At 41.7% G+C, this 24,725-nt stretch overlaps 2 protein-coding genes across 7 annotated transcripts in view; one reads left to right on the top strand and one right to left on the bottom strand.

Annotated features, from left to right (window-relative positions):
• CPM (carboxypeptidase M) overlaps window positions 1–7,032 on the top strand; it is a 32,664-nt gene extending 25,632 nt beyond the window's left edge. For all 3 annotated transcript variants that reach the window (XM_081928085.1, XM_081928084.1, XM_081928086.1), the window contains 3 exons: window positions 2,316–2,468; window positions 6,022–6,170; window positions 6,682–7,032. In XM_081928085.1, coding sequence (XP_081784211.1) covers window positions 2,316–2,468; window positions 6,022–6,170; window positions 6,682–6,921 — 542 coding nt within the window. In that variant the 3' untranslated portion in view covers window positions 6,922–7,032. The remainder of the gene's footprint in view (window positions 1–2,315; window positions 2,469–6,021; window positions 6,171–6,681) is intronic.
• Window positions 7,033–9,462: 2,430 nt separating this feature from the next.
• On the bottom strand, window positions 9,463–22,728 carry MDM2 (MDM2 proto-oncogene). 4 transcript variants are annotated; one of them, XM_081928081.1, is made up of 11 exons: window positions 22,705–22,728; window positions 20,499–20,589; window positions 20,188–20,262; window positions 19,729–19,862; window positions 17,760–17,809; window positions 16,538–16,605; window positions 16,357–16,417; window positions 14,896–15,056; window positions 12,059–12,208; window positions 11,239–11,316; window positions 9,463–10,081 (listed from the first exon to the last, which is right to left on the bottom strand). In XM_081928081.1, exons 2-11 carry the CDS (start codon window positions 20,565–20,567, stop codon window positions 9,530–9,532), a joined length of 1,398 nt encoding a protein of 465 aa, XP_081784207.1. In that variant the 5' UTR covers window positions 20,568–20,589; window positions 22,705–22,728; the 3' UTR covers window positions 9,463–9,529. The 4 variants fall into 4 exon arrangements, with proteins under 4 accessions (XP_081784207.1, XP_081784206.1, XP_081784204.1 ...); XM_081928080.1 differs by lacking the exon at window positions 22,705–22,728 and adding an exon at window positions 21,073–21,485; XM_081928078.1 differs by lacking the exon at window positions 22,705–22,728 and adding an exon at window positions 20,979–21,484.
• Window positions 22,729–24,725: the final 1,997 nt, after the last annotated feature.

The following is a 24,725-nucleotide window of genomic DNA, read 5'->3' as shown; positions in this document are numbered from 1 at the left end:
AGTAAAAATCCACAAAGCAATAAAAAAAATACTGCAGCGATCCAGTGCAAAGCAATGCATAATACATTGCAATCAAACACAGTGAACACCTGCAAGATCAGTAGGCCATGGTGGGGAGACAGGATCCAACTGACAAGCCAAATCCTGAGCTCTTCCACTCCCCTTTCCCAGCCATTTTGACTGGCTTGTTGGACCACCACTGGAAAGCACAGCAGCAAGAGACTTTTTCAGGTGGTTCACAATTTAGCGGAACCACCCAGTACGGGCCACATGTTCTCCTGCAATGATTTTGCAAAGTTTTTTGCAGATAAAATCGCTCAGATTCGGGAAGAAGTAGACTCCACCGTGGGAGCAGGGCCAGGGCGGGAGAGTGCTAGAGTTCTGTCTAGTCAAGTTGAGTGGGATCAATTCCAATCTGTTACCTCCGAGGATGTGGACAGGCTGCTTGGACGAGTGAAACCAACCACCTGTCTCCTGGATCCTTGCCCATCCTGGCTTATAAAAGCTAGCCAGGAAAGACTGGGCGATGGGCTTCGTGGGGTGGTGAATGCTTCCCTCCGTGAGGGAGCCTTCCCAGACCCGCTGAAAGAGGCAGTTATTAAACCGCTTCTTAAAAAACCATCTTTAGATGCGGCCACGATGGCCAACTATCGCCCAGTCTCAAACCTTCCATTCTTGGGCAAGGTGATTGAGCAAGCGGTTGCTGAACAACTCCAGGCATGCCTGGAAGAAGCGGACCATTTGGATCCCTTCCAGTCGGGATTCAGGCCTCATCATGGGACTGAAACCGCCTTGGTCGCACTGGTTGATGATCTCCGGCGGGCTAGGGACAAGGTGAGAGCTGTTTCCTAGTTCTGCTGGATCTCTCAGCGGCGTTTGATACCATCGACCATAACATCCTTCTGGACCATCTTGAGGGGCTGGGAGCTGGGGGCACTGTCCTACAGTGGTTCCGCTCCTTCCTCCTGGGCCGTGTTCAGAAAGTGGTGGTGGGGGATGAGTGTTCAGACCCCTGGGCTCTCAATTGTGGGGTGCCTCAGGGTTCTGTCCTCTCCCCCATGCTTTTCAACATTTACATGCAGCCGCTGGGAGAGATCATCAGGAGGTTTGGGCTGGGTGTTCATCAGTATGCGGATGATACCCAGCTCTACCACTCTTTTAAATCAGAACCAGTGAAGGCGGTGAAGGTCCTACCCATATACCTTTTGCAGTCTTCTTGTTGGAAAAGTGAGTGGAAAGGTGTTTCCTTTCCTTCTTACTTCATTGACATGAGCTTTTAAGTTGCATGCAGCTATGTAGTGGGAGTAGGAGACCAAGAAAAAGTGGGAGGAGCCTAGTGCCGGTGTAGTAATAATAATAATAATAATAATAATAATAATAATTTATTATTTATACCTGGCCCATCTGGCTGGGCTTCCCTAGCCACTCTGGGCGGCTTCCAACCAAATATTGAAATACAGTAATAATAATGGCTTAAGACAATGGTTTTCAACCAGTGTGCTGTGCTGTGGCACCCTGGGTGCCGTGAATGATGCTCAGGAGTGCTGCAGGCAACACTGGCCTCCGTCCCTCTTTCCTTCCCTGCCTCCCTCAGATGCCGTCTCACGTTTCTGCCTCCCAAAGGCTTGCACAACTGTTTGTTGCAGCAGCCCTGGCTATGAGCTCCCCAGGCAAATTGTGCCTCTGGGGCTGGCCAGGGGGTGCTTACCAGGCCACTGTGGGGCAGGGCAATATGAGGAGGCACCTCTCTTTGGGGTGGGGGGTGGGCAGCTCAGAGACCAGGGGCAGCAGCTGTGGCTGCATGGAGGACCCCCAAGGAGAGGGAAGAGGAGAGGAGCCTGAGGGAACGCTCCACAAGGGATGGTGTTTGAAAAAGGGTGAGAAGCTGCCAGCTCTGCAGGCAAGGGGTGACATAACTGGGCTCCTGAGCCCCACGGGGGTGCTGCAGAAAGAATGTAGCTGCGTCAAGGGAGCTGTGGACTCAAAAATGTTGAAAATTTCTGACTTAAGAGAAAACTGTCCATGCTTAGTCATTTGCCACTGGCAGATTCCACAGGACAGTCTAGGGCGGAAGAAGCAGAGGGCAGCGGTAGCAGATCAACAAGCCGAAGTGACAGTGGCGGCTGGAGGACTGGAACAATGCTGACTTTTCTGCTGACCAGCTGTTTGCTGCTCACATGCCAAATCAGCTTCCTGGGGACATTTGAACCAAGGCTGATGAGTTGAGGCACCTGGCAAAGGAGTTTAGGAGAGTCTTTAAAATGCTAACTTTTTCTAAACGGCATTTAAACTATGCATTTAAATATATACTTTAGGTGGAATGCAGGATTATAGCTACGTCTGGGGACAGTGCTTTGACATCACTCTGGAAGTATCATGTTGTAAATTTCCACAAAAAGATGAGCTTCCATCCTTCTGGAATGACAATAAAAATGCTTTGATTGAATACATTAAACAAGTTCATCTAGGTAAGATGGCTCTACTCAATTTTCTTTTATCATAGCTAATATTCTGGTTTTCATGTGTTGTAAACAAAATCTGCCCTTATGCCAGTATGGGGTACACAAGAGCCCTTATAGAGTCCTTTGTAGGATCTCCATCAGTAGGAGAAAATAACAGAGGCCAACCAGAGAATATTGAGAAGCAAAGCAGCTAGTAAGCCTGATCATTATTAAACTGTTGCAACAGGAAAGAGTTGCACACATAGGAAAGAGGAGGAGGACCACGAACCATGTGCGCTTGCCTTTATATAGCCATTTTGAAATTCCCTGCCCTGGAGCTCAAGACCACCCCTCCATACATCATACATACATCACAGAAGGGGTGTAGCCCAAGAACCCCCCCCCCACAAACATCATACCTACATCACAAAAAAGGTGGTCTACAACAGAAATTTGAATGTTGTTGTTTTTCCTGTCTGCCAGGTTATCTGATAATGCCTTATCTGATTGCCTTTCCTGGTAGTCTGGCCATTCCTTTGAGATGGTAATTACCCAATTCCTGAGACAATGGGAAGGTTCCCTCACCCCCTCCCTCCTTGCAGAGAAAACATTTGGTCAGTTTGGGAGTCAAAATGGTTTCAGGACGGTCTTCCTGTGCTGCTTTAGACATGTAGTTTATATATGTATGTACGTGTTTGCTTGGTACATTTATGGACATTTATTATATATATAAGACCTTAAAATGTTTATTACACATGTTGTATAATAAGCTCCTTAAAGAACAATGAAGAAAACATCTCTGATAAATATTGTTTACTGTAATAGGAGTTTTTACAGATCTGCATGCAAGCGCTTTAGCGTTCTAATTAGTATGGTAATTGCTCAGGAAGGGGGCTAATAGTAAAAGATTTCTGAGAATGTGCTGCCAGAAAGTGACGGAAAAGGTTTCAGTTCTGTTTCGAAGAACAAAGCAATTTTACCCAGTGAAAATAGTATGAGGATTGGTAGTGTTCAAGGAAGAGAGGAAGGAGTCAGTGACTCTGCCCATCAACTAGGGGGCAGATGGGGAACCTGTGGCCCTCTGAATATAGTTGGGCTACAGCTCAAGTACTGAGCTAGTTGGGCTAATGGGAAACAGATAGCGACCGAAGTGAAAACAGATCAAACTGATGTGTACCAGGATTTGCAAAATCGAATTGAAACACAGCTGTTTTTTCAAAGCATGTTATGTGTACATACTTTTAGTGTTACAGAAGAGTACACTCCAGTGGCAATGTTCACGCATGACCCCTATTTACATGAGCAGGAAGCCATGTTTGCATGCTATGTAGTGAAGCAACACTGCCCTCCCATGGATTGCCAGGGGCAAAACTTTTAAGCAGGCTAAGACATCAAGTTCACTTCCAGACATGGCCTGTTCATTGAGCATTGAGTTCTGATTCGTTTTCAGAGGCAGTCATATGCATTCACATCAAGCATTTTCCCGTCACTCTTCCTTATTTAATTTTTACAAATTGTTTTGTTGTGCAGATCCAGTTTAATTGTCCAACTTGGGTTTGCCACTGTGTGGTTGAATCCCACCCACAAAAGAGCAACAGTCTGGAATCAGCTTAATTCTGCTAATCCTAATATTCAGAATAAGGTTCTCCCCTCCTACAAAAACAAGTTTCTTCAAGTTCCCTTAATTTAAAACTAGGTTTTCTCTTCTGGCAGTGGTGGCTAACTTCAGGAAGTTTATTAGTATTGTTGCAATTTAAAAACATACAAATCACCATATTTTCTTCTTTAATGTACAAAACATACACAAATTCTGTTCATTCATCTATCTAATCTCATTTCACTAATAGTCGACTTCCTCCTACCCCTGTTACAGCTTCTTCATTTCTTTTTATTTCCTTATCTTTGTATTGCATTCTAACATGCTTTCATCCTTTTCCTTATAAATTATATTCCTCTTATTTTTCCTAATTCCATTTTATAAAAACAAATCTATACACATCCAAATATTACTTTGAGAACCATATTTACACAGATAATTTTTAAAACAATCCCATTCTTTTTTGATTTTTGTATTCGAGTGGTTTCTTACTACCTCTATCAATTTGGCCAGCTCCACATATTAATATAATTTCATTTGCCACTTTTCCTTCATTGGCACCCGTTCTCCTTTCCAGTATTTGGCAACTAGAACTCTAGCCGCTGTGGTTGCGTCCAGAAACACTCTTTTGGGGTTTTTAAAAAGATATTTATGGTCATGGTGCCCAGTAAGAAGGCCTCTGGCTTTTTAATAAATGTTTGAGCATTTTATTTACCTCTTTATAGACTATGTTCCTTTTTTTTAAAATTTGGGGACAGGTCGACCACATGTGGAATAAGGTTCCTTCTTTTTGTTTACATCTCCAACATGTGTCCGTGTTGTTTTTATATATTTTAGCCAATTCGCATGGGGTTATATACCACCGGTATATCATCTTCATAAAATTTTCTTTTATTAAATAACATACCATGAAATTTAAGTCTGTTTTCTATAGTCTTTCCCAATTTTCCATTAATATTGGATAGCCAAAGCCTTGTGCCCATTTCACCATAACCTCCTACACTTCTTCATCTTTAAGTTGCCAACCTAATAATAATTTGTTTTTGATATTTTCCTATTGTTTATTAATACTTCTTTCTCCAATTTTGATATCTGTTTCTCAAATCCATTTTCTTGTCTGATTTGAAGATTTCCTTCAATTGATAATACTGTTGCCAAGCCAATCCTACTTCAAGAAGTTTTTTGTTTTGTTATTACGTAACATTTTTTTTTACAGTTCCTGTGTTCCCTACTTTGATGCCAAGTTTTCTCGTGCCCCTCCCATTTGTACATTAAAAAAGAGACCATATCCACATTGATATGCTCTCTGCAGGGGATTGTGGATCAACACAGCCCTTGGCCCATAAAAGGTTAATTGCCCTTATGTTACTGTGTTTTGAGTCTGTACATTTCCCCCATACTTTGAATTTACAAATTTAATAAATTGGATAGTCAAGCTTTTTTCCTAATAAACAACAAAAAATATCCTAACCAGTACAAGCAGTAGGTAGATAGATCTTCCACTTCAGTGCTCCATACATGCATTGCCATGGCTTTTGTCCAGAACTTCATTGGAATTGTAGAGGCATGTGCTAGTCATGTTCTAGACTTCTAAGGAAGAATAGTGATTTTGCCTCCACTCAAGAGAAGTGTTTTAGTTCTTGTGTGAATATGTTGAGGAGAGGCAAGTTTCCCCCCTGTTCATCTACACAAATTCACTATATCCATTATTATCCTTAAAGTAGCTAAAGGTAAATTTCCTTCCCCAATAAAAATCAAAACATCAGCCAAACATTTCTTCTTTTGGAGAATGTGCATACAATACTTTAGCAAGTGTTTAAACACGTTACTATAGAATGCATTTGGTGACAAAGGGCTGTTACTAGATTGCGAGTGGCTGTGCCATTTGCTCCTGTTGCTGTACTTCCTTGGCAGAAAACTTTTCTAGTTACGTGCCAAAATCGAAAAGAAATGGCTTCTTCCTCTTTTGACTTCTTGCCATAGGTGTAAAAGGTCGTGTTTTGGATGAGAATGACGAACCTGTTCCAGGTGTGATAGTGGAAGCTGTCGGAAGGAGACACATATGTCCTTACAGAACCAACAAAAATGGAGAATATTATCTTCTCCTCCTGCCTGGCACCTACACACTTAATGTAAGTCATCTTGTCTTTAACCTGCAAGCTGCTGTTCTGCTAAACATGGCCAAAATCCCTAGTTCTGTGCTCTTGTGGAGGAGGGTGGGCTAGTTTTTCCTTCTGGTGCTAGTCCCCTTACACCTCATATGGGGACCAGGCCCTTAGGAGAGAAAGGGAACTGAAAACTCCTATGCAGCATTTTAGAACCCCAGAATGTGCAATTTAAGATAGAGTAGGATTGCTGTGCTGATATGGCATCACATACTTCTCTGCAATGTGGCCATGGAATTCTAGGCTCCATGACGGATTCAGCAAACACATGTCTAAAGGTCAATTTATGAATTAAAAAGATAATGCCATCTTTCCCAAAGCTTACCCTAGTGTTTAAAGGAGTGACTTGCTTACACTGAGGTCCTTTCCACACTTATATTAGGAGGGAAGAAATTTATATACATTCAGATTCCACTGTGTAATTAAAATGGTCTACATACTGACAAACTGCAAACATTTTTTCTTTATTGGTCTTTAGGCAACAGCACCTGGCTCTAGCTCATTGCTACAGGAACTGCATATACCAGACGGCAGATCACAGTTCAGTGCCCTCATGTATGACTTTGTTGTCCCCCATTTACAGACCAGACCCGAGCCTGCTTCATGCCCCACAGACCCCCTTTATTCTTCAGATTATGATAAAAACCAATCTGCCACACTGAAGCCTGCTATTACCTCCTTGGTTTTAGTTAATATCTTTTATGCAGTGTTGAGATGAAACTTTTATGTGCATATATATATATTCATTCAAATGGACTGGACAATCTTCTCTTGACAATCAAAAATGGGTTATTTCAGTGTAATGTAATAAAGTACTGTATTACATAAAGTATACGTTTCTTAAAGAGAACAACTAAATGTGCTTTGTGCTTGGCACAAAAATATGCAACAGAATTCGATTATTACAATTCACTATCCAGCAATTATGCTAATTTTTTATTAAGACATTTATGAACCACTTGGTTTCAATGTTTGATTCTACCAGAGGACTAAGCTACCTTCTTTTTCCAATTAGCACCTCATAAAAATGCATGAAGGCCTCCTAATGAGGATACCAAATTAGTACCATGAGGTTGCAATCCTAAACATAAGGGGGAGGGGGCCCTACTGGACACTACAAGACTAACTTCTGAGTACAGCTGGGTGGACTCTGTGTTTGGTTATAATTACAACAAACTTCCATGCACGTTTATTCTGCCGTTACTAAAGCAGCATAGGGGGTACCAGTGGCCCCTCCAGGTGTCAACTTCCTTCAGCTCAAGCCAGTACTCAGGTATGAACAGGGTATCAATTTTCAGCGATTTACTAAAAAGATACAATACTGGTATTCAGTGCCATTGTTATGGTAGCCAAAGTTGGAGAAATCTCATGTGCAAAACCTTTGTAATAGTGTTTTGGATGCCCTCCTGATGATACAGAAACAGGTGGTTGGGAGAGATCATGACCCGTTCCTGCCCCTATACAAGAGGACACAGTGCATAAAAATAAGGAACCAAAATAAGCAATCTGCTATGCTCAAGTCCTGCTTGGCCGCCATGGGAACAAAATGCTGACCAGATGGGACCTTTGGTGTGATCCAGCAGACTCACGTCCTTAACATAAAATACAAAATGTTTTGATCGCATGATTTAAATACAGAAGGTAACAAGCCAGTTAGAGAAAGCAAACCAGTGAGATTTACTGAAAACTGGGGATTTGTTAAATTCAAATTTTGTACATTTATTGCACTGAATTTCAATATTTTACGTTTTGTTCAAATGAACTAAACCCATTACAATGGCAAAAATGGAATGTTAAGTCTCTTGCTAACAAGACTATACATTTAAAAATCATTTGAGGATGAAAACAAAATTTAATTTCAGTTTAACAGACTTTTAAACCTTTACCAGAGAAATGCAGATATGGTGGCTATGATTCAAATAAACCCTTTAAACACACTTCACTGGATTTTGCAGACTAGCTATTATTTTCCATCATTCAGGGAATACAGTGGTGCCCCGCAAGACGAAAAACCCGCTAGACGAAAGGGTTTTCCGTTTTGGAGGCGCTTCGTAAAACGAATTCCCCTATGGGGTTGCTTCGCAAGACGAAAAAAATCTTGCATCCCCCCCGCGGGGTTTTTTCGCTTTTTTCTTCTTTTTTAAGCCGCTAAGCCGCTTATCAGCTGATCGCTGGAAGCCGCTTGACAGCTGTAGCGCTAATCCGCTAAGCTGTCAATGGGCTTGCTTCGCAAGACGAAAAAACCGCTATACGAAGAGCCTCACGGAACGGATTAATTTCGTCTTGCGAGGCACCACTGTACTGATTTCCCCCATTAACACTTCCTAATGGTCTTTGTTGCAGGCCTGGTAAAAGCGTGTAGGCTTCCAGAAAGGGTAACTGGAGATTTAGTGCTGGAGATCTGTGAGCTCTTCATTTAAAATGCTGCTCTCTACCTAGCCCCAGAGGAAATTTATTCCTCCTGCCTGAACCATGTATGTGCGAACACTGACATTAACACTAACAAAGCTGCACTGGCACAACCTGCCACCCCAAACTGCAAATGACTGCACAGTCTTCAAATACACAAATGGAGGCAAAAACTGTGGGCTGTAGCATGTATGAAGAAGATAAAGCAAATAAAAGGGGGAATGAAACTAGGTTAATTTGTATTCTTGAAAACTTAAGTAAAATATTTATTTAAAAAAGGGAGACTAACCAGGCTTCCATCTATCTTGGATTCAAACCATGCTTGAGGGACAAAAATGTTGTTTCTGCTAATAACCAGTTACAGTGCAATGGATTCCAGAGAGGAGGTGAAATAAATACCCACAATCCCACAGCTTGCTTCTGATCCCTTAACCAGAGTTAAGAGATTATCAGGCTCTCTGCACAGAGTTTGCCTTACAGCCTTTTGGCTAAAATCACTTTTCTGTAAATGCAAGATGTATCTAGTCTTCAAGCATGGTTGAAAACAATGGAAGCTAGTACACTTTTTTTTAAATACTGCAATTTCAATCTCTTCTGAATAAAGAATGCAATTTTTAGACACAGAAGATTTGGACTGGAAGAATAAGACTAAAAAGATCTCACCACAAACACTAAATCCGTTCATTTGTTGCCATGCTTCCATACATCACTTTGCTTGGGCTAACTGTTTGCTACTGGGGCTAAAAAGGAGGTCGTGAACATTACAATTAAACCCATCGGCTTCAGCACAATGTTGTCTCTTGTAGGAAAATCCTGTGAAGAAGGTATAAAAACATTTGTAAACTTTCAATATTTTTTGTACAAACTTTTATTTTAGGGCTGTAGGGTTTCTTGAAGCAATTCTGCTTGTATCTCAGTTAGCAAAAATAAGTTAGCAGGATCATCTCAATTGGCTGCCTGCAGACCAAACAAGGCTTGTTCCGCTTCTTTAGCTTTTTTGCACATGTGAAACATGACAGGAGGTGTCCCGTTCTTCCGTGAACTATGCAACCATTTTTGGGCCGAGTTTGGCATATGACACAGGGCTCCACACCAGAAAGGGGTAAAACTAAATCAGTGCTTTCTTCTTTGACTTCAGCCTCTTCCTTCTCAGGTTCTTTATAGTCTTCTTGGCTTCCACAAAGCATACTGCTAGATGTAGATGGCTGAGAATAGTCCTCACTTTTCTGAGAGTCAGAGCTCTGTTCTGAGTCGTCCTCTGCTTCATCTTCAGGTGTTTTCCCTTTCTTACAGTCAGGAACATCAAAGCCCTCCTCGAGATCCAGTGGTGTGTCATCTTCAATTTTGCCCTCTACAGACTTTTCCGTCTTCTTCTCAGGAAGCCAGTCTTCCTGAAGAGCCCAGCATTTTGGGCAATGGCGTGGAAGAGGCGGGTTCATTTTATTGCACTTGGAGCACTTCCAATAATCCTGTAGTAAATTAGACATGAAACAGTTAAGCTACCATTTACCAAAATAAAAAAAAGCAAAGATCAACCATTTTTCTCCTCTGCACAGTCAAAAAACATTGGTGATATCACCAGATTAAGACATACTGAAATCAGTGGGCTTAGGTCCACTGATTTTAGCGGCTCCATTTCAAGTACTACGAATACTGGATATCATATGCAGATATTACTACACCCACAAGGGGAGGAGGAAGGATGCTCAAGATAGGAAGCATGGGCTGCAATTCCACTAGCCTTCAGCATCATATAAATATTAATTGTGCAGACTGTGGGCTAGCAGGTCTATCAATTTATGTTGCTCAACAGAGGAACAGTTGCACTAGTAGAAAATTGTTTTGCAAGATGTGCAACAAAGTTACCAGCAACTTGCTTATAGTTTTGTGAAACAACGTTCCATTGGTGCAAACCATTTCACCAGTGCTATACTGTACTGCCAAGCAACTTAGTGCTACAGTCAAATCTCAGCTCCTGAATGCCAAAAAAAATGGAAGTAAATGCTCCGGTTTTCAAATGTTTTTTGGAAGCCAAACGTCCAACGCGGCTTTCGCTTGAGAGCAAGAAGCTCCTGCAACCAATCGGAAGCCGCGCCTTGGTTGTTGAACATTTCGGAAGTCAAATGGGCTTCTGGAACAGATTACATTCGACAACAGAGGTCTGACTGTAATACATTGCATAAAACCCTTTGTCTAGCTGGCATCTACTGGGGAAAAGTTGCATGACTAGTTGGCTCTTGTGCATTGCCTGGTCAAATCTGACCTCTCTCATTGGTATGACACCTATAAATTATAAGAGATCAACAGTCTATTCCTACTGTCCAACACACCCAGTATTCCTAATGTTCGCTGCTTTTGATCTGCTATTTTACTGTTATTTGCTTTGGACATACCCATTTTCCAGCATAGCCTACCCACTAAAGCAACCTTTCTCAACCTTGCAGTCCAAAACATCTGGAATGCACAACTCCTATCAGCCTCAGCCAGCGTGGTCATGCGGTCTGTGGCTAATTGGAATTGTAGTCAAACATTCAGAGGGCGCCAGGTTGGGGAATGTTGCTCTAGCATATACAAAAGCATCTAATTTAAAAAGCTGCAATTTACTCTAAATGAAGACGTTACTTACACCTGGTGAAATTTCAGGATCATCATCAAATGAATCCACATCACTGTCTTCAGTCTGATATATAGTTACCTCATACATCTGATAGAAGAAAATGTTTAGATTCCAATTACACAAATATGCAAGGCGTCAGAACTCCAAAGAGACAAATTGTACTGGTGTAAACACTGTATTTCTCTTCCATGAATTACTGAGGTATGATGCAACTGGTTCCAACACTGCAAAAGATCACTGTGGTCCTCTCTACCATTAAAATCAATTGACTCATGAATGGCTTCAATATGTATTGGGACTGTACTCATTTGATTCCAATCATACTTGAAGGTTGTGTTAAATGGAATCCGCTAGACAATACTATATCAAAAGGACAACTGCCAGACAATACTATATCAACAGGACAACATAATTTACCCTGTTGAGAAATTATGCAACTTTTTTTTTTTTGCAAAAACAAGTAACTGTAAAAACTGCAGAGGGGAAAGAAGAGGATGGTATGAAAAATTGTCAGAAAGCTTAACAAAGACTTCAAGTCAGTCTCTATAATCATCTTCTTTTTTTAAACTATTTGTCAGATAACTATTTGTGCTTCCCAGAAACTTTTAGGAACTATAACAGTTGGGGGGGGGGCTTACAAGAAAACCCATAAAGCATATTTGGAGAAGGTCCACAGGACAGTGGCAGACAGAGCACATATTTTGATTCAATTCCAGTTAAATGGATGTCATTGGAAAGGCTTTGGTCTAAGATGCGAGTGGCTGCCAGTCTGAGTCAAGTGTTCATAGATTTTCTTCACTACCATTCCAATTAACTTTAAATCTCCTACCTCATCATCGTCTTCTGTAAGCTCAGATTCTTCTTCATTGATACTGTAGTTTTCTGAACAGATAGATTCAACCTCAAACTCAACACTGAATTGATCCGAAACAGAATCCTCATCCAGCCAGTCCGCTGTTTCACTTAAGCTGTCATGATCCTGGAAGAGGTAATAATGTCCTTTTAGTCAAGTTTGTAACTAGAACTAACAGTAATGAAATTAATGGCTTTGAATTCCATAGATAGCCACCTATTTCTGTAAAATACATTGTTGAAATAATCATGGAAATAAGGGAAGAGCTGCTTGAAGAAACATAAATAAACCTGTGTCAGTATGGGGAGACTAATCAATTGCGGCAAAATTCTGTGCAACTTGTTTTTATTTTCCAACCTGACTAGTTTGTTACCAGTCAGAGATGAATGAGCTGAGGCAGAATTCTAGTGAAAGCAAAGCTGATCTTTTATTATCTGTTGCAACAGTCTTTCTCTCCCCGTCCCTCACCCCTAGTCAGGAGGTGAAGGACCCAGAACAAGGAAAAACCCATCTTTTTAAAGGTTTGCATTTTTGGCATGGAGGAGGACACCCTCTTCTGCAAGTGTCAGGGTCACCTGGGATAAGTGTCATGGTTACATCACATACTAGGTGGTCAGGCAGACCGGGGTGTCAAATGCCTGAAGATCAGCATGTTTCACAAAGTTCCAGACAGAGTTTATACAAAGTATTGACACTGAAAATAGAGCTTGGGGTAGTCAACATGGTAAGAGGATCCGGCAGGATCCGGAGATTGATTTTATGTAGAGTACCTGAGCAAACAGGGCAACCTTCTAGGGGAGGGGTCTGCAACCTTTAAGACAAAAAGAGCCACTTGGACCCGTTTCCAAAGAAAAAAAAACCTGGGAGCCACAAAACTCGTCATCATAAAAATAATTTTTTTGTCACTTTTTATTATTTCTTTGTTTGACCCCTCAGAATTACTCCTCCTCATAAAAATAAACGTTAAATTAACAAGTTACCTTTCTGTGTGTGTGTGTGTGTGTTCTTCACTCCCCTTCAAAACAGTGACCAGCATACATGCCCCCTTTCAATGCAGTGACCAGCGTACATGCCCCTTACAATGTAGTGGGTGGGCGGGAAGGTGACGTCGGAATGGTGCGTGACTAACGCACGCACCGCCCCCATGCGACGTCACAGCCAGTACAGCACCGGCCACAGTGGGGAGTGTCGGGGCGCACAATGCGCCTCCTCCCCTCACTAGTATCCGCCCTGGAGCTGTGGCAAAGGTGTAAAAGAGCCACATGCGGCTCCAGAGCCGCGGGTTGCCGACCCCTGTTCTAGGGTGACTAACACGTTGCAGATTCTGGGAGCTTCCCTGATGGGCATCCTGCCAACATGACCCTAGGCTTTGGGGATTATGGAAGACCCAAAGATTCTCACAATGCAATATAACATACACACACACTATAGGCTCAAGAATAATACATTTACAAGTGATCTTATACCTAGTTTCTATATAGAAATTCAGGTTTTCCTTGTTTAAGCAGGCTAGAGTGAAAGTATCTGGCTTAAAGGTTGAAGAAAGGTGAGGGCATGTGTAGGGTGGTACTTTGAGCTGACGTAAGGATATACTTATTTCATGTGCATCCTGGAGACGTGGCAGGGCACACAGCGATGAATAGAGAGGGGGAAAGGGGGATATGCAATGGGCATTTTTCTGGTAACAATCCTCCCTTTGGGAGCATGGTAAGCTTTTCCTATGATAGGATACATATCACTACATATTAGTAGCTGTCCAAATATGAATAACCAAAAATATGTACCACCACGTTAAATGTTTTGCTGCAATGACAGTCTCCAGAAAAAAACATTATCAATGGGGTTTGAGAGAGAGAGAGCAAGCAGGGGTATGGGCCGCTGCACTGAAGAGATGAAACTGGAACAGTGGTTTACACGAACAGGCTGACACAGTGGGACATTATGAGTTATGTGTCTCAATTCACCCAAGAAGGTATGAAGTGATTTTAAGCTTTCAAGTTAGATCCTTATATTTGCTTTGACTAGGGTACTATACATTTCTGAAAACACTTAGCAGTAGCAATAGTAGTGGTGACATGTCATCCTAAAATGTCACTTAGAGCTCATTCTGTTTTAACAGCTCCCACCTAAGTATTCAAACACTAATTTCGCTACATAATTGGAAGAAGGTCATCCATATGGGAAAAGTTCAAACTTTAATAGTCAGCAATTCAGAGAAACTCTCTCTTTTCTGATGCTGTTATTTCTGTTCAGCAGAATTTGGTTTCATCGTTGAAAATGGTCATAACCATTACCAAATGGAAAAGATTCAGGCTATGACCAAAACATATTGGGCGTGGGTGCAAATAGTTTTCAGTAGTTGTTCAAGTATTCTAGACAGCTTAGCACATAAAAAACCCATTAATGGACCTTACTGTTTCTGAATACATGAGATGACTGAATACTTCCTGTATTTTTTGGGGGGGGTGAAGAATAGCAAATTGCAGAGAAGGGTAGCCTAGAGAACTTCTCTCTGGCATACTACATTCTGTATACACGGGGACAATTCTACAGTACACTGGAAAGGCAGGTGAAAAAGAGGGCAGGGTTCCAGCTTGTTTAACAGCTGTGCAGAACAGGCAATTTCAGCAGGTATTTTGCATGACAAGCTATAACTTCTGAATTTCACTCTTCCACACAACTATGAAAAGTGCAGGAGCACTGTCCTCTATTTCATCTGGTGATACAATTTTAAGACACAATGAGAACCTAAAAAAAACAATGGGGGAGACTTAAAGAAAATAGTTTCCTCATGAAAGTCCATTACTACTTACCGGACTTGATGAAGAGCCTGTGGAACTGCTGATGTTGCTAAGATCACAAGGTAAACCGCTTACTACACACCATGAAAGACTTTCATCAAATGTAAGGGAAATGCTGTCTGATCTATGCCGTTTCAGTCTTTCATCATTCTTATCTTCTAAAGGACTTTCTTCTGCAGGATTAAAAAAACCCAACCTCTTAGCAAATACAGTGGTACCTCAGGTTACAGACGCTTCAGGTTACAGACTCTGCTACCCAGAAGTAGTACCTTCGGTTAAGAACTTTGCTTCAGGATGAGAACAGAAATTGTGCAGTGGCGGTGCGGCAGCAGCGGGAGGCCCCATTAGCTAAAGTGGTACTTCAGGTTAAGAACAGTTTCATGTTAAGAACCTCCGGAACGAATTAAGTTCTTAACCCAAGGTACCCCTGTACTTCTACAAGCTTTGCAGTTCCTGATTTTGGTATGGGACTTCTTGGTTCAGTCTCTCTCTCCCTCTCTCTCCTTTCGCCATGTTATCCCAAAGCATCCAAAAGTACTGATGCCCCTAAGACTTCTCACTGCAATAATATAATTTTCATCACTCCACATTTACTGTATAGTGTTAGAAGCTTGCACAGAAGCTACTGGCATTCCATTGTAACAAGCACAGCAATTATATAGCACAATCAGATACATATCTACTCAGAAATCATTTAATTCAATGGTGCTTACACCCAGGTAAGTGAATATAGGACTGCAGCTGTAAAGATGCATAGGAAATCGTACATTTCAGGTGTTAGAAGAGATAGTATGTAAATCTCTGAGTGAGGTCCATATTCTCAGTACAGCACACTTGCTTTAAATAACTTTCTCAGTCTCAGGTCCCATTTGGGAAATGCAAATAATCACTTCCTCTACAATGCTATTATGGCAAATGCAAATAACTATAATGTACACAAGTACTGTTATGAATATTAAAGTAACAATTTCAAAAGGCTGGAGAAAACTGACAAGCAACTCAAATACAAACAGCTAACGTCAGAAGCACTTGTGGGCAAGAAGATTTCAGTTTTCACAAGTTTCTTGGGTGATAAACTTAGATGAAATAAGGATTATGTCCCCACAAAAACTAGGGAAAAGCAGGAATCCAGGAGTGTTTTTTGCCCACACCGACATCCAGTTATAAGTTGGCAGCTATATGTCTGCTCATAAAGGATGGTAAGCTATGACAAGTTATCACCCAGCACATCGGAGTGAGATGTGCAAAAACAGAAGGTGTGGAACTTAGGCCATGGCTTGAAGGGTTGCTCTACTGGGATTTTCAAATAATCGCTTCCACCAAGACACCAGGGAACCAACCCTCAAGCCTGAAGCAGCAAAAAGTCACTCTCCTCACAAACATTTAACTTTGTGTGTTCTATCACTGACCTGAGTTTTGGATACGTGAGCTACTATAAGCATTGAAACCGATAAAGCAGAAGGCTGGGCTCACCTGTTTCACTGTGTGCTCTTCTCCTAGAAGAACTGGCTTCACTGGATTCTTGCACAGATTCCTGTTTAATTAAAAGCAAACAAATAAGCCAAACCCCTCAGATATCTCTTTAATCTTTACCGTTCCAGATGTTACACTTCAAAGTATGGAAATAAAGAATGTAACGTGCAATTAAAATTACCTTTATAGTATTTCCATTTTCTACTTGCCACCTGGACTGATTCACAGATGTGTTAAAATTACTAGAGCCTTCAAAAAGAAATGCATATTGGAAGTCACCAAAAAGGGACAGCAGGAGGTTCAAATACACATTTAAGAACAAACGGATTAATACACTGCAATTTCATAAATATAAATTGCTCAAAATCCTAATTCAGGAATAAAGTATGCATTGGAGTAATGCACAAACATGTGAACAGCAAAAAAAATGTAATAAACTATAAGACAAATCAATGAAGCTTATTTATTGCTTTATATGAATTAATCCTCAAATTCAAGATCTTTTCTATGTTCATCATTTAAAAACTGAATCCAACTAGAACAAATTTTGAGAAATTTGGGGATAGAAAAGGTTTACAACTGGGAATCACACTTCTATTTTGTATGATTTGTGCGTATGATTCACAAATGACAACAACTGCATGGTGGCAAGCAGGTGCATTCTGGAAGACTGGGTTCATCCAGACATTTGGATCTGTTCAGGACCTTAATTGTGCTATTTTAATGAGTGGAATACTAGTTCTATTTTCAACCCACATATGTGTAAATCAGCTTTCTTACTAGCCACTTATTAATCACCGTTTTAACTGTTCCTATTTATAATTCTTGGGAAAAGCCCAATCCAAATAATCCATTTTAGGTGGGGCAGTACAAACTCCCAGCTGTTCTTTTTATAGATTGTTGGTTCTAGTTTTTCTTTTTTAAAAATATGATTTTTATTATATTTTCTGTTTTACAATTCCAAATAAACATTTTACATACTTAAAGATATCAATGACTTCTCTTCCTCTCCTCTTTCCATGGTTCATTTTACATATCTTATATCCTTGCATATTTTACAAAAACTATACCAATTGTTTTTCCATTATTACATCCATCAAAACCTATTTACACTGTTGAATTTATGTATGCAATTATTTTCCATATAGTTTCAGTTACAGCTGAAACAGGATACATGGATTATCCCATTTACTATTTATTTGTTTTCCATCATGGAACCCAGGGCAGCATACATGAAGTTCTTGGGTAGTTACCAACCCAGACACTATCCAGAAACTGACCTGCTTAGCTTCCTCAAGGTGACGTCAAACCAACCCAAATCAACCTTACTGTACAACTTAAAATTATCACATCCTTCCCTCATCCAGGATAAAGAAAAGCATCATTATAGCAAACTAGCTTACCTTGCTGACTGACTGCTGTCAGGTTTTTAGAAATCATCAAACGTAGTTGTCTAAAAAAAAAAAAAGTTAAAGTTTATGAACTAGATATTTATATGCTTTCGACACCTTGGTTAAAAAAAACCTGGACCCACCCCATGCCGAATAGCAGTTCAAATTATGTGATCTTTCCCCTATCAATTACCTACCATATTTTTTGCTCCATAAGACACACTTTTTTCCTCCTTAAAAAGTAAGGGAAAATGTCTGTGCGTCTTATGGAGCGAATGTGTGGTCGATAGCTGGCTCCTTTTCTGGCCCTGCCCCCTTCCCCAGGCATCCATTGTTGAATGTTCTGCAGACGGAGGCTGTTTCCCCAGCGACATGTGACTGGCTGATTAGATTAGCTGTATGGAAACTGTAGAAACTGCTCCCTTTCCTTTCCTAAAGAAGCCGCAGAACTATGAGTTGAACCCCATAAAAACAGAATTTTTTCCCTTTGCAAAGCAAGCCCACCATTTTTCACCTGATCCTCAAAAAAACAGGGTGTTTCCCCTTTGCAAAAGAAGCTGCACAACTGTGAGCTGATCCCCCCCAAAACGGGGCTTTTCCTCTTTGCAAAAGAAGTTGCACAACTGTGAGCTGATCACCCCAAAAATGGGGCTTCCCCCCTTTCCTCCTCTAAAAACTAGGTGCCTCTTATGGTCAGGTGTGTCTTATGGAGCAAAATTTGTATATTAGCTTCTGATAAAATACAGAGGGTCATATTATGTCAAGTGACCCAATATTTTTACCCCATGTCTTCCAATTTTCTTAATATGTTGTACACTTGTTGAATGATCAAAAGTAAGTTTAAAACTAAAATTTAAATGAAATGAAGTACTAACAATAATTATTTAAAAGTGTTACTTCTATCATGCAACAGCAAGCTATCCCTCTGCTTTGAAACAATTTTTAAAAGAAAAACCTGACTAGCTTTTCAGATACCTTTTAATTGAATAATTTTCTAAAGAAATGCCTGAAGTAACTGATATTATAGTTTGAAGCCTAGTTTATTCTGTTATATTTTACTCTAAGAAGACCCATTTATCCTAAATAGAACTCAATAAGGCAAACATGTACAAAATATTTCTTTCTTAATGTGATCCCATTGAGATCCCAAAATGAAATTTTGCAGGTAGCTCTTAGAAATATTAACTAATCAATACATTTTGGGGGACTTTTTAATCATATTAATTTTAATCACTTTTAAAAATTTTAAATGTTGTAACTTAACGTTAAAATTTAAAGTAAACCCATCATGTGACATATCATGTTAAAGCCCATGAAGTTCTGAAGAGATTGGTATTTTTAGTTTTGAAACATCTCAATTCTGGGCTGAGTTTTAAAGGTTTTTGTGTAGTCTGGTGGCAAGGCCAAAACTGTCAAATTTTTGAAATTTAAAACCCTCATAACTCAAACATGGGATGAAATAAAAAATTAACATTTTAGATTTAAACTTAGTTGTGATCATTCAAAAAGTGTACGAAATATTTAAAAAATTGGAAGACATGAGGTAAAAACCTGGATCATTTGATACTGATTGAACCTTAAAGGCTAGAGCCTTTTAAAAATAAAGGATTTAAAGGCTTTGCTTACTTTACATCAATGCTACTGAATGGGGACAACACAGTAAGTGGGATTCAGGTCTAAGAAATAAAGGCACAGAACTGGACATCCCAGTCACCAGGCAACTCATAGGAGCATCTAAAGGAGGAATAAGCACTCTCCAAAAGATCTTAGATACAACAGGGCTGCTTCAATATGTAGGCCTGGTTCACACATCATGGTAAGCCAAACAGAGAACAAACCTTGGCTATAGATAGTGGTTAAGGAGAGCACTTGGTGTGTTGGGGTGGAGGGTAGAAAACTGAATATCTGGCATGTAAGAATGTGCCAGTAAGATAACACATGTGCTCAGCATTTAATACCAGGCTGTAAAAAATATTTTTACCTGCATTCTTTTATAGAAAAACTCTGTACTCCAAAGATATCACCCAGAAGATCATTTGCACAGTGGACAATATGTTGCTGCTTTTCATCATACAAACGTTTAGACATAATATATTGACCAATATAGAACATTACCTGTAAGAGCAAAAATAAAACAATGCACTTTTATGTAATACAAGATCAACTAGCACACTTCCTAGTTGAGCTCAAGAGTATTACTATACACATTTTAACTAAAATTGTTTCTCATCAAGCTGTAGCACAATCAAGAACTTGAACCTAAGGTTCAGTTATGCAGGTAAAAAGGCAGAACTGAGAATAACCTACAGCGATAAACTTCTATTTAGCTTTTAAGCCGTTTTGTTTAATTGCCATTTCATTTTTATATGAATTTCTATTGATTATTACAGGTTTCATATTAAGTTTCACCACAATATTCTGTGCAATAACCATAACTTACCTCCTTCATAGTAAAAGTCTCCTTTTCTGCACCAGCAAGCTTCAGAAGTTGCAGCAGCAACGGCTTGGGTTTAACCTGGAAACATAAAAAGACGCAGCTCGATTTAAACGGTGATGTTCCTGTTCAAGATTTTGCGGGGGGGGGGGGAGGCGGTAGCACCATAATAAAACGAAACAAAAAACCCACAAAGGAAGAGGCAAATCCTTTAAATGAAACGGGTTTGCGTGGTCCTTGCAGGTTTCCTGCAAACCTAAAAATCTAACATTTGCACTAGAGTCCCCTGGGGAAAGGCTCCCCCCGAGAATACTGACCAACTTCTCCGGACGCGTTTGGCTGCTGCCAGATGTGCCCTCGATGGGCTGGTCGGTAGTAGAGGCCATCTTAGTCGTATTGCACGTTTCCCTGTGAAGATTAGAAGGAACTTCGGTTAGGTTCAGCGGTTACGGGTTTATGTCCGTCCCCCCCCCCCCAGGTGTCCCCGCCAACAAGCGGAGCCGCATAAAGCCCTCCGCTCGCCCGTCTCCTCACCCGGGTTAGACCGCCGCTTCCGAAAGAAACGCAGCGAAAGGCCCCGCCTGGGGTCGAGTATGAAGAGCGTCGCCTACCGGCCGGACTACGACTTCGTCCGGGGCAAGTCCGGGCTTCGCTCCCCTGGCTGACCGCGGCCCGACATGCCCGAGCATGACTCGCACGATCAACACTGAGTCAGGCGGGAGGGGAGCCCCGACGCCGCCATTGGATCCTCCTCCCCACATAAACACACACACTGCCCTTTCCCTCCCTCTCCGTACCTCAACGGGTCCCCCTCAGGAAGGGCCCTCGCCTCAGTTCTCCCAGGCAGGCTCCGCTTCACCCGCCCACACGCAGGGCAGGGCACGCGTCTACCTCAACCGCCGAGGAGGCCGAATTCCACGCCGAAGGCCGCCATTTCAGGCCCGACAACGCGGCCATGCCCTGCCTGGGTTTTGCCGCGGCGCGAGCAACTGGCTTCTTGTGGCGGCGTCTCTCGAGCGCCCCCGTCGGCCCTGCCCAACCCGGCAGCCGGTTCTTTGCGCCAGTGGCGCGCTTCACGGCCTTTCCTGCAGTGCTTCGGGGGCCGATTCCCCCCGCTCGATAGGGTGCGTGTTGAAGCGGGCCTATTCCGAAGGAACTGTCGAATACATTGTCCGTGAAATGCCGCCGCGGCCTTGTCTTTCAAGGAGCCTGTCCCGACGCGGGTTCCTCCTTGGCGCCACCCCAGGAAGGAGCGGGGCGCCTCGCGGGATGGGAGGGTGGCGACGCGGTGCCTCGGCTGCAAGGCGGCCTCCTCACTGCCACGCTGCGCTTATACCAGACAGTTATTGGCTGTGCTCTTCACTTGTAGTGGCGGGGTGTGTGTGGAGAGTTAAAGTCCTGGGTATGTTTGTTTTTTACAACGCTGAACATTCCTGCGGTTGGGACCCCGCTACGCAGGTGAGACTCCTCTTCCGACCTATATTCTCAGCTCTGGCCCAGATCACACCATTAAAGTGACACATGCAGCTGCATACGCGCCACAGCAATATACACACATGCTCAAACCCTCAACCTGATTATGTGCGTTTGTTTTTTGTTACCAGGAAAATGCCCATTGCATGCCCCCCCCACTTTCTGGTTTCTATACATCTTGTTTTGTGCTGCCCTGCGTCCCACCACATGTCCCCAGGATGCACATAAAGTAAGTGCGCCCTTATGTCGCCCAAAGCACCACACTACATATGCTCTCCAGGGAATCCACCCTGCTCCCCCTTACCTGTTTTTCTGGTTCTAATGGAGGCATGGACCACCCCCCCCACCTTTCTTCTTCATTTACGCCAGATACTTTCACTCTAGCCTTGTTAAAAACAAGGGAAAGTTTAATTTCTCTATGGAACAATGTATAAGAATTGTTTAATAAATGTCTACACCCTCCATAATCCCCCTTGACTGAGATCATGTAGGCTGCTACCTGTTGGATTAATTAAGGTTGCAAACCTGCACCTATTTCCTTAAGTAAGCCCCACTGCGTTCAGTGGGAATTGCTTTTGAGTAGACAGTGCAGAGGACTGCAGTGTAATTGTGCTATTATCAGCTACAGAGAGAAGGAGCGGGTAGTATGCCCCAAACAGTCAAGATCTGCTAATGGTTAGCAAGAGTTGATTCCCAAAGACAACGACCACACTTTTAGCAGGTTCAGGTTAGGCATGGACACTGTGCAAACACTACATCCAAAAGAAACTAGGTTATATGGATAAAAAGGGGATGGGGCAGATAGAACAGGGAGAATGCAAAATTAGAACGAGAAATAATACCCCATACTTGTACTTTTTTAGTTCCAACAAAAACCTGTTCATGGCTCACCTCATTAGCCCTTATCAGCCAACATTCATAGAAACATTGAATTGTAGAGTATGGATCCCAATGGTCATATAGTCCAACCCCCTGCAATGCAGAAATTCTGCCCACAGCCATCCCTGGGTGGGATTGAACCTCCAACCTGGTTAACAGCGACATACTGACCCATTGCGCCAGGCTCAATTATGGGCAAGTGTTTTTCTAACCTCTGCCCTTTCCTCCAGCAGCCCTTGAGATTTTATCAAGTTGGAAAAACTAGCTTACTTTTGAAATAGGATTTTAAAGGAGGAAGTTGGAAGGTGGGGCAACAAATTATATTGCTTCTGTGAACAGAATGCTGAAGGCTATAGCTTGTGAAAGAAGTCACAAGGTCTTAAAAAAAAAAAAAAAGAAGTGCTGTCCCAGCTAAGTCACACACCAGGCTAAACGGCATTTCAGAAATTATTAAGATGTTTTTGCTTTTTAAAAACCCCCAGCAGTCATGTTGTCAATGAGGAAGTTAACTTTCTGAACAAATTGGCATCTTGTGGAAACAATACATGAAAACAAAGTCAGTGAATTGAGAGAGAATTGCTTGTTACTTAAGCATAGTTACCCACCAATCACTAAAAGTACTAAAGTTGCTTGTAACATAATGAACACTCCTCATTTTGGCATATCTCCAGTGGAAAACCACCATGGTGACAGTGTGCTTGCTTTAGTGTTACCCTAAGGGCACACAGTACCCAAGCATAAGCCATGCAAACTTGAGTCCATGTCATGCACGATTGTGCAGCTTTCAACTATTTGTACAGGTGAAGGGATAGCAATAGGAGGCAAAGGTATTGTTTGTGAATTAAAAGGTAAAAGGTAAAGGACCCCTGGACAGTAAAGTCCAGTCAAAGGTGATTATGGGGTTGCGGCACTCATCTTGCTTTCAGGCTGAGGGAGCCAGCGTTTGTCCACAGACAGCTTTCCGGGTCATGACTAAACCGCTTCTGGCGCAACGGAACACCGTGACAGAAACCAGAGTGCATGGAAACGCCATTTACCTTCCTGCTACAGCAGTACCTATTTATCTATTTGCACTGGCATGCTTTTGAACTGCTAGGTTGGCAGGAGCTGGGACAGAGCAACAGGAGCTCACCCCATTGTGGGGATTTGAACTGACCTTCCAATCGGCAAGCCCAAGAGGCTCTGGTTTAGACCACAGTGCCACTGCGTCCCAGTAAATCAGTATACTCAAGAGTTGCAGATCAGATAATCCTACTCTGATGCATAATAATAATAATAATAATAATAATAATAATAATAATAATAATTTGTTGGAAGCCGCCCAGAGTGGCTGGGGAAACCCAGCCAGATGGGCGGGGTATAAATTCATTATTATTATTATTATTATTAATGAAACAAGTTACTGGCAAGGTTGATTAAACAGCTGAGTTTCAAAAGGGATCCTTGAACAAATTCATAGACAAATCCATAGACAAATTTCCCAAACAAAGCTAAAGAGAAACACATTAGGAGCACACTATATTCTAATAAGTGCATCAAGTAGATTAGGTAAAATTGTGGAAAAGTGCCACGTATTTAATTGGGTGCGTAATCATGTCATTTGTACTGACATCTGATTCCAAATATTTATTGTGTCCTAAAACATCAGGCTCAATTCACTTGGATTCCCAAACCCCCAACCCATCATGGGCTTTGACCCATGTTAGATGGGGATTCAGTTCCCTAATTCTTAATTTCTGAAGCAAATTCCAGAGATTTCCCCACAACCCAATTCATCACCTCGCTCCCCATGCTTACTGTTTTTATACTTCATTGAACCACTCCTCCAATCCACTCTCTAACCTGGATAACAAAACCACCTTCCACAAAACCCAGCAGTGAAGGAACAGAGACTAATGAGGTTAGCTGGACATAGCAACAGGAGAGGTAATCATCTCTGTCTTTGGAAGTCTAAGCTTCATAACCTCAGGACAGCTCAGAGGGAGTTTAACGGTGTTTGTAGCCATGAAGAATTTGGTAAATTACAGTAGGTAAAATGTGCAATGTGCCTTAAGTATATTTTCTGCCTCATACATTCTAAACATTTGCACCAGGCAGCAAGACATTAAGGAATGTAGGTTGCTTCTGTTCTTATGAAAGAGGCCTGTGTGTCTCTAAGACAGAGATCTGATTCAACAGGAAAGTGTAGTGCC

Source organism: Podarcis melisellensis (assembly GCF_964234715.1).
Source record: "Podarcis melisellensis genome assembly, chromosome: 10".
Lineage (NCBI taxonomy): Eukaryota > Metazoa > Chordata > Lepidosauria > Squamata > Lacertidae > Podarcis > Podarcis melisellensis.
This window is presented reverse-complemented; position numbering and strand designations above follow the sequence as displayed.